Source organism: Anomaloglossus baeobatrachus, chromosome 9 (assembly GCF_048569485.1).
Source record: "Anomaloglossus baeobatrachus isolate aAnoBae1 chromosome 9, aAnoBae1.hap1, whole genome shotgun sequence".
NCBI lineage: Eukaryota > Metazoa > Chordata > Amphibia > Anura > Aromobatidae > Anomaloglossus > Anomaloglossus baeobatrachus.
In genome coordinates this window covers 173,596,147-173,606,600 of record NC_134361.1, presented here as the reverse complement: position 1 = coordinate 173,606,600, position 10,454 = coordinate 173,596,147, and the positions used below count along the sequence as shown (strand labels likewise).

The 10,454-nt window shown below is 49.4% G+C and overlaps 1 protein-coding gene across 2 annotated transcripts in view; it reads left to right on the top strand.

Annotated features, from left to right (window-relative positions):
• Nucleotides 1-2,009: 2,009 nt before the first annotated feature.
• HDAC8 (histone deacetylase 8) overlaps nucleotides 2,010-10,454 on the top strand; it is a 90,975-nt gene continuing 82,530 nt past the window's right edge. Inside the window, exon 1 of one of the 2 annotated variants that reach the window (XM_075324053.1) lies at nucleotides 2,010-2,230. In XM_075324053.1, the coding sequence (XP_075180168.1) occupies nucleotides 2,025-2,230 (206 nt within the window). In that variant the 5' untranslated portion in view covers nucleotides 2,010-2,024. The remainder of the gene's footprint in view (nucleotides 2,231-10,454) is intronic. The other variant, XM_075324054.1, reaches the window with a different exon arrangement.

Genomic DNA, 10,454 nt, shown 5'->3' with positions numbered 1-10,454 from the left:
AGACACATTTTAAATTCATAGTAGTAATGACAACATTTGGCCACTACATGTCCTCATTGGCCAGATTTAGGTAATGTCCATAATAGTAATGAAAACGTTTGGTCACTAGATGTCCTCAGATGATCAGACAAATTTAAAGTCGATAATAATGACAACATTTGGCCACAAGTTTCCTACGTTGGCCATATAAAGTTAATTGTCCATAATATTAATGACAATCTTTGGCCACTAATGTCCTCATTGATCAGGACAATAATAGTAATGATAATATGTGACCACTAGATATCTTTGGATGTCCAGATAAAATTAACGTCCTTAATAGTAATGGCAACCTTTGGCCACTAGATGTCACTTGGGTTGGCCTAATAAATTTAAAGTCAATAATTGTAATGATATTTGGCCATTGATATCCTCAGTTCGTCAGATAAATTTAAAACCGATACTAATTATAATATTTGGCCACCTAGATGTCCTCGGTTGATCAGATAAAGTTGAAGTCCTTAATAGATTATATTTGGTTACAAAACGTCCTCAGTTGATCAGGGGGGAGCGGGTGGGGCAGAGGCAACACTGGGTGTATGTGGGGGTGGAGAGAAGGGGCGCAGTGGTAGCCCTAGCGGGGCGCAGTGGCAGCCCCGTGGTGATGGGGGGGCAGTGACAGCCCCGTGGGGATGGGGGGGCAGTGGCAGCCCTGTGGAAGTGGGGTGCAGTTGCAGCCCTGTGGAGGGGGGGGGGGGGTGCAGTGGCAGCCCTGTGGAGGGGGGGTGCAGTGGCAGCCCTGTGGAGGGGGGGGGAATGCAGTGGCAGCCCTGTGGATGGGGGGGTGCAGTGGCAGCCCTGTGGAGGGGGGGTGCAGTGGCAGCCCTGTGGAGGGGGGGGATGCGGTGGCAGCCCTGTGGAGGGGGGGGAATGCAGTGGCAGCCCTGTGGATGGAGGGGTGCAGTGGCAGCCCTGTGGAGGGGGGGTGCAGTGGCAGCCCTGTGTGTGGGGGTGGGTGCAGTGGCAGCCCTGTGTGTGTGCGGGGGAGGGGTGCTGTGTCAGCCCTGATGGGATGGGCGGGCAGTGGCAACCTTGTGGGGAGGGCGCAGTGGCAAACCTGTGGAGGTGGGTGTAGTGGCAGCCCTGTGGGGAGGACTCGGTGACAGCTCTGTGGATAGGGCGCAGTGGTAGCTCTGTGGATAGGGCGCAGCGGCAGCTCTGTGGACAGGGCGCAGCGGCAGCTCTGTGGACAGGGCGCAGCGGCAGCTCTGTGGACAGGGCGCAGCGGCAGCTCTGTGGACAGGGCGCAGCGGCAGCTCTGTGGACAGGGCGCAGCGGCAGCTCTGTGGACAGGGCGCAGCGGCAGCTCTGTGGACAGGGCGCAGCGGCAGCTCTGTGGATAGGGCGCAGCGGCAGCTCTGTGGATAGGGCGCAGCGGCAGCTCTGTGGATAGGGCGCAGCGGCAGCTCTGTGGATAGGGTGCAGCGGAAGCTCTGTGGGGAGGGCGCAGCGGCAGCTCTGTGGGGAGGGTGCAGCGGAAGCTCTGTGGGGAGGGCGCAGCGGAAGCTCTGTGGGGAGGGTGCAGCGGCAGCTCTGTGGATAGGGCGCAGCGGCAGCCTTGTGGATAGGGCGCAGCGGCAGCTCTGTGGATAGGGCGCAGCGGCAGCTCTGTGGATAGGGCGCAGCGGCAGCTCTGTGGATAGGGCGCAGCGGCAGCTCTGTGGATAGGGCGCAGCGGCAGCTCTGTGGGGAGGGCGCAGCGGCAGCTCTGTGGGGAGGGCGCAGCGGCAGCTCTGTGGATAGGGCGCAGCGGCAGCCTTGTGGATAGGGCGCAGCGGCAGCTCTGTGGATAGGGCGCAGCGGCAGCTCTGTGGATAGGGCGCAGCGGCAGCTCTGTGGATAGGGCGCAGCGGCAGCTCTGTGGATAGGGCGCAGCGGCAGCTCTGTGGGGAGGGCGCAGCGGCAGCTCTGTGGGGAGGGCGCAGCGGCAGCTCTGTGGGGAGGGCGCAGCGGCAGCATTGTGGGGGACAGCCCTGCAGCCGGCCATGTGTTATCCACTGTGGAATATTAGGAGCAGGAGGCGGAACCTTTCGTCTGCTGCACTGTTGTGCGGGGAAGCGTTGGCTGAGCGCACGTCTCTAGTGCTGCGCGCCCTGTGGACGCCATGGAGGAGGCCTCCCGTCCTGTCTACATCTACAGCCCGGAGTACACGCAGCTCTGTGACACTGTGCACACCAAGGTGCCGCGCCGGGTGAGAGCGGGTGCTTTGTGGGTTATCGATCACATTTTGGAGGAAGCAATAATCCCGATCTATCAGTGACGCCAGAAGGAGCAGTGATCAGGGACGGACAGTGGGGACCTCCATAGTAATGGCCCCCAGCGGTGTGTCCTGCAGTGCGATCACCTCCGACTGGACTCATCTGCCTAGAAGTCTCCATTTCTTCTGTCTCTGGATCTCATGCTAGAAGTCATTAAAGGAAGTCCGTCTGTGTGTGTATATATATATATGTATATATGTGTGTGTGTGTGTGTGTGTATATGTGTATATATGTGTGTGTGTGTGTGTGTATATATATGTATATATGTGTGTGTGTGTGTGTGTATATATATGTATATATGTGTGTGTGTGTGTGTGTGTGTGTGTGTATATATATGTGTGTGTGTGTGTGTGTGTGTATATATATGTGTGTGTGTGTGTGTGTATATATATGTATATATGTGTGTGTGTGTGTATATATGTATATATATGTGTGTGTGTGTATGTATATATATGTGTATATATATATATATATATATACACTGAATTGTGCAAAAGTTTCAGGCTATATTCACATGCTGCATCTTTTGCTGCGTTTTTGAGGTCACAAAGATGCGCCTAAATACGTGCATTTCCTTGTCCAGCAAAGTCTGAGATTTCTGTTTTGCTGTCCACACTGGGCATCTTTTTTTTTCTTTTGCTGCGTTTTTGAAGCTGCAGCATGTCCATTATTTTTGCATCTTTTCCCTGCTTTTCGGAGGACTGGCAGATCAATCCTTTGCTGACTCTGGGTCTGCGGGGATTGATCCTTGGTATCTGGCCAGATGCAGGTTCCAATAGCAATAGTAAGGATGACAGCGTTCCTCTGGGTGCAAAAACATGCAATTCTTTATTCCATCAGTTGTGTAACAGTAACATTTCAACCTGGTGGTCTTTGGTCTTTGACAAAGACCACCAGGTCGAAACGTTGCTGTTACACAACTGATAGAATAAAGAATTGCATGTTTTCTCACCCGGAGGAACGCTGTCATCCTTAATTATTGGTATGTTATTTCAAGTGATCCCTTGATCGTGGACGTGCGCTCCTGAGGTGCAGATGGGGGCTATTGCACAGGCACATACGTTTTTTAACCAAGGTGCTGTGGACTTTTATTTTTTGGATATGCCGGTTCCAATAGCGTCAATGGGGACCAGAATCTGGCGCAACGGGGTAGGAGCAAGCGCTTATACTTACCGAATCACCGGCGCGGCTGTCACACTGCTCCCGCGGCCAGTAATTCACTTCCCGAGCCGCTCATTACCTTAATTGAATATGCACTGCTTCCTCTGCCCACCGGTGGCTGTGATTGATTGCAGTCAGACGTGCCCCCATGCTGAGGGTCAGCTGTCTGACTGCAATTAATCACAGCTGCCGGTGGGCGGGTCTATATCGTGCAGTACAATAAATACATAAAAATAAATGTTTCCCCCCCCCCCATTTTGATACCCAGCCAAGATAAAGCCTCACTGCTGGGGGCTGGTATTCCCAGGCTGGGGAGCGTCATTGGGAGCCCCCTAGCCTAAAAATATCAGCAGCCACCTGGAATTGCCGCATCCAATAGATGCGACAGTCCCGGGACTTTACCCGCCTCATCCCGATTTCCCTCAAGTGGTGGCAATAAGGAGTTAATGGCAGCCCATAGCTGCTACTAAGTCCTAGATTAGTAATGGCAGGCGACTACCTGAGACACCCCCTCATCACTAATCTGTAAGTCTGTAAGTAAAATGAAATAAACACAAACACTGATAAAATCCCTTATTTGGAATAAAAGATAAAAAAAAGCCCCCTCTTTCACCACTTTTTATTAACCCCAACACAACCCTCCAGGTCCAACGTAATCCACACGAGGTCCCACGATGCTTCCAGCACTGCTACATATCTGAAGCTCACAGCAAGCGCCATATAACAAGGCTGCCCTCTGTGAAGTTCAGGTCTCAACTGAACTGAGCCGCACACTCAGTCAGCGGTGATGTCACTCAGGTTAGCCACGGCCTCCACCTGTGACAGCAAATCACCAAGTTACGTCCCGCTGATCGCGCGGTTCACTTCAGTCACTTGGATGATTTGTTGTCACAGGTGGAGGACTCCAGCTGTGGCCGTGAGTAACCTGAGTGATGCCACCGCTTATCGTGCGTCTCACATCAGTTGCGGCGTGGCGCTCACAGGATCATAGACGCAGTGGTCGGCCAAGGAGCCTTAGTGCAGCAGATGAGACACATCATACTTCACATTGGAATTTGATGTCCAGCAGTGCCATCAGCTCAGAACTAGTACCAACCCATGGGACCCACCTACACCTATCTCTTTTTTGGAGACATGGTCAGCTTTTATGGAAATTTTGTGGCAACAAAGCTTATACGTTCAACATGGAAACAAGGCCAGGTACGAACATCTAGTAATGGCAGTGGAATTTCTGGACTGGTGAGCCCAGGCAGATTGTTGGCTGAAAGGCTGGAGAGAAGCACAATGAGTGTCTGTAGGCCGCAGTGAGCCCCGGTGGAGGGTCTTTGTGAATTTGGGGCTGCGTTTCAGCCAATACAGTTGTGGATTTGGTCAGGATTATTAGTGTCCTCAATCCTGAGAAATCCAGGCAGATAGTTATCCATCATGTATACCATCAGAGAGGGATCCCATCGGCCTTAAATTTATTCTGCAACAGGAAATGTACCCTATGTCATTAAAGAGTGGTTCACCCATATTCATTATTGGCCACCTCAATATTATATTGAGAAAGAAGGTTTCTCTCAACACTATTGTTTTGCCAATAGTGCCTGTTAGCGGTCGTATTGCGGACCGCTCTTCTCCATCGCTTGACCCCCGGGCTCCGTGACCTCGGGGATCCGGTGATGTCACGTCAACTTCCCGCTCACCTGACATCACCGCGGCCGGCGCCAGTCTTCCTGAGTGACTGACTGTGGGTGGAGTTTCACCGCTCGTCACAGCCCAGCGTGTCTCCTGCTTGTGCACTTTGCAGTGAGGGAGGAAGGAGCAGGGAGGTGCTGGGCTGTGATGAGCGGTGAAACTCCACCCACAGTCAGTCACTCAGGAAGACTGGTGTCGGCCGCGGTGATGTCAGGTGAGCGGGAAGTTGACGTGACATCACCGGATCCCCAAAGTTATGGATATATACATATTTACAGCAATATTGGAGTTTGTGTGTTCATTAATCGCAGTGCACTACCGCACCGTGTTTGTATGTGTCTGGATATTGGACACAGTGGATTCATGCACCTGTATATGGTTAGCACTAAAGTTGCGCAGACACTATTTTATTTTTTGCAACATTGTCAAGTCTGTCTGGGATTACATGAAATGACAAAATAATTTGTGCAGTCTACATCCGCAGAAGACCTGAGGGCAGTTCTCCAAAGATGTTTGGAACAACGTCCCTGCCGAGTTTCTTAATAAGCCGTGTGATGGTGTACCTAGAATAATAATGCAGCGTTCAAGGCGGGCGGGCGCACCAAATTGTGCTTTTAGATTTCTCTTTTGTAATAAGTTAATTGATAGAAATAAACTATTTAATACTTCTATTATTGAAGGTATTCTTACAGCGGTTTTTCCCGCCCTTGCCTGAACGTTTTGCATAGTACTGTGTGTGTGCGCGACTAAAGGCCGATGGGTGCCACGGTTTGTCATCCTACAAAGGTACCCGTTACACTCGGACTGTACAATTACTTTGGGCACACATTCATATTCCTTAATTACAATGCGGTGAAGCGGTGACTACATTGCAATTATTTGATACGAACGTGGTCACATTGTCGTGTCATAGCTGTGACATGACAATTGTCAGAAATCTAGCAGGTTCGAAGTAAATACTGTACTTGTAGGTATGGTCCACACAGGGTATACATACTAGAGGGTTTGGAGTGTTAAAAAGCCTACCAATAGTTAATAGATTGTATTACGAATAAGCATCAGCACCCTGCAGGAAACCACATAGCGCACACCACGTAGGGAAAGTAGATGCCCCCGCGTGTGTATGGAGAGTAGAGTGCCCCCGCGTGTGTATGGAGAGTAGAGTGCCCCCGCGTGTGTATGGAGAGTAGAGTGCCCCCGCGTGTGTATGGAGAGTAGAGTGCCCCCGCGTGTGTATGGAGAGTAGAGTGCCCCCGCGTGTGTATGGAGAGTAGAGTGCCCCCGCGTGTGTATGGAGAGTAGAGTGCCCCCGCGTGTGTATGGAGAGTAGAGTGCCCCCGCGTGTATATGGAGAGTAGAGTGCCCCCGCGTGTGTATGGAGAGTAGAGTGCCCCCGCGTGTGTATGGAGAGTAGAGTGCCCCCGCGTGTGTATGGAGAGGGCTGTGGAGTCGGTAAGCCAAACCTTCGACTCCGACTCCTCAATTTCCCTTGCTCCGACTCCGACATATATTGCTCATAGTTAAGTGAAAAATGTATTGTAGTACAATGTGAACATCAGACATTTAATAATTTTTATGATACAATAATCAAGATATTTAGATAGAACATAAAATATATTTATTGTATTCCAGGAAATATATTTTATTTTATACAACTTCAGAACACAAAAAACTGTAAGAAATTGTAAATGTTATACAATATGTAATATACAGTAGAATATATATATATATATATATATATATATATATATATATATAATATATATAATTTATTAGTTTTTTGTGTTCTAAAGTTGTATAAAATAAAATATATTTACTGGAATACAATAAATATATTTTATGTTCTATCTAAATATCTTGTTTATTGTATCATAAATGTCCTGGCGTACAGGACTCAATCTCAGAAGGATTTATGACTCATTACAAAATCTGAGAGGTCAGCTCCAGAGACTACAAGGGCACCAGGCCTCTGATCCTACATGGATATTGGGACAATAAGGCTATGTGCACACAGTGCGTTTTTCCCGCTGCATTTTTGCGCGTTTTTCGGGTGCGTTTTTGGCCTCAAAACTGCATGACTTTGCTTCCCCAGCAAAGTCTGAGTTTTCATTTTTGCTGTCCACACACAACTTTTTTTTTTTAAGGTGCGTTTTTGAGCTTAAAAAAAAAATGGACATGTCAATTCCTTCCTGCGTTTTTCTGCGTTTTCCCCCCATGCAATGCATTGGAAAAACGCAGAGATCAAAAACACAGCAAAAAATGCACCAAATCAAGCAGCATACGATGACTTAGGTCCACATAAACAGCTGCCAGAAGAATTTTATTTTCCAATAGCTGTGTCTCTCTCCGTTTTATTGAAGCAGAAATGCCATCTGCGATTAAACATCTTTGGGACAGGCAAAATAGCAAGTTCTTCCACTCCCTAATGAAAATGCCAGGAGTTAAATCCTCAGCTTGTAATTTTTTAGTCACGGTAAATGGATGATTAAGCAATTCCTTCAATTCAGCCACCTGTGTCCATTGACCTTCATTTAAGGTTATTTGAGGGTTCACCATATCTATAAGAAACAATTTTAGTTCAAGCAATCGCTCAGTCATTAAATAAGTGCTGCCTCACCGAGTGGCTTGATCAACAATTGCCCCTTTCCCAGCACGTCTCTTCAAGATGGAATCAATTTTAGGGGTTCTGGCGGCAATAACCAACTTCCTCACTTTTCCAATCAGATTTCCAGCATGTCTGCCCAGTTTCACACATTCGGCTTTTCGCCGGTTTGGCGGATGTGGCGCACGCCAGTACAGTACGATACAGTACAGTGGCAGCGCCACAACTTCTGGGTCACTTGCTCCGGTCACATGAATGCATGTGACCGTCGTTTGTCGTGCTGCCACTGTACTGTACACACTGTACTGGAGTGCACCGCATCCGCCAAACCGGCGAAAAGACGTGTGAAACCGGGGTCCCTCTTGCAGACTCTCTCATTGCCAGCTGCAGCGTGTGCACAACACAGCGCATGTGATAAATATGAAAGTGTTTTGAAGCAGCTTCAACAAGATCATCTAATCCTAAAGTATCATTTTGCTGTTCTTCTGTTGTAATATCTGTTTGTTCCTCAGTTACATGAACAGCGCTGTGGCCTTCCATCTCACACATACTAAATCCGAAATTTTCTTCATTACTCTCATTCATCAGTGAATTGTACTTCTGTTTGAAGCATTGTCCGTTACAATGGCAAGAACCTGTTCTTTTTGCGTTCCTAGTCTTGCAGAACTTTTTCCACTAAGGCCTGGAGAAACTGGCTGCTGTGATGAGCTTCAGTATCTTTTACTGCCAATGTCTAACAATTTCTTTCTTGTCACAAACATATCGAACATTGATGGTAAAATAATTCAGTGAAATGCAGTGACTCTGGCATCCCAGCAAAGGCAATGGGTGAAAAGATAGGACATTCAGACACAGCGTTTTGTGAGGATCCTCACAAAGAATGAGCAGTCAGTTTGTGGTGTTTTCTAATCTGCTTTTGCTGTTGAAAGCATTATTTATAAGCTCAGAAACCTTTCAGGTGATGCGGTTTTTTAAAAAGCTGATCTGCTTTTCCAGCTGAAAAACGTATCCTCAAAAAACGCAGCAAAAACGCTGTGTGTGAATGTAGCCTTAGATCAGGAATAGAACAGCCATTTATAGGACATTTCATAACTTTTCCAAATTCTTATGAAAAAACATTCAGCATATTCTGCATTGCACTACTGTCCCCAATTTATTATATATTGTCGGAGTCGGTGCATTTTATACCGACTCCACCAAAATGAGCTCAGACTCCGACTCCACAGCCCTGGTGCCCCCGCATGTGTATGGAGAGTAGAAACAGGAAGCAAAGTGTACCCTTGTCAATGGTGCAAAGATTAGAAAAATAGTTATACAAAAAGGCTTCTGTGCTTACTCTCCTAAAACACAGTGGATTACCAGGACCAATTAAGAGTGTGGTCAGCAAGAGGAACCAATGTATAGTAACCAATATATGTAACTGGTGCCACCAGATATATGGATATAATAGTCTTTTCTTTGTCGCTCCATTGGGAGACCCAGACAATTGAGACAATTGGTGTATAGCTTCTGCCTCCGGAGGCCACACAAAGTATTACACTTTAAAAAGTGTAACCCCTCCCCTCTGCCTATACACCCCCCCGTGCATCACGGGCTCCTCAGTTTTATGCTTTGTGTTGAAGGAGGCACACATGCACTCATGCTCCCATTTTAGTCAGCAGCAGCTGCTGATTATATCGGATGGAAGAAAAGAGGGCCCTAACAGGGCTCCCGGCATGCTCCCTTCTCACCCCACTAAGTCGGCGGTGTTGTTAAGGTTGAGGTACCCATTGCGGGTACACAGGCCGGAGCCACATGCCGTTTTCCTTCCCCATCCCTTAGGGGCTCTGGGAGAAGTGGGATCCTATCCGGTCATCCAGGCACTGGGACCGGGCTCCCTCCGCAGCCCCTGTGGGATTCTGACGGACAGGAGACTGAGTATCATCAGGGACAGGGCCCTTCATCTACAGGTACTCTGTGTCCCCTTGGGGACGGTGCATGGAGCACCTTGACCTCAGACGCTGCAGCGACTGCGGTGTCGGTATGAGACCGGGACTACCGCGCCGACCGCGCCTGCTTGCCGGCCGCGGTTTTAACTTTAGTCCCCGGCTTTTGCGGCCTAGTGCCTTAAACTCCCGCCCCCGGGCCTGCCAGTCAGGGGGAAGGGCGGGACGGTCGGTCTGACGCCGACAGTGAGGGCTGGAGCACACTTGGCTGTCCTCCGCCCCCCTCACTAATCACTCTAGGGCACCAGATTCCCGCACAGGTACTCTGTGTCCCCTTGGGGACGGTGCATGGAGCACCTTGGCCTCAGACGCTGCAGCGACTGCGGTGTTGATATGAGACCGGGACTACCGCGCCGACCGCGCCTGCTTGCCGGCTGCGGTTTTAACTTTAGTCCCCGACTTTTGCGGCCTAGTGCCTTAAACTCCCGCCCCCGGGCCTGCCAGTCAGGGGGAAGGGCGGGACGGTCGGTCTGACGCCGACAGTGAGGGCTGGAGCAGACTGGGCTGTCCTCCGCCCCCTCACTATTCACTCTGGGGCACCAGATTCCCGCACTTTTTGTAGTTACGCCCACGGCTCCCTCCTCCCCTGTGAACGCCGACAGCCATGTTTTAAGCACATTCTGCCGGCTGAGGACTTCTGGCAGCATAAGCCAGGTGGCTTCTTCCCACCGGTGCTGGGCCCCCTAGAGTGCTGAACTGTATATATATATATATATATTATATTTGTAT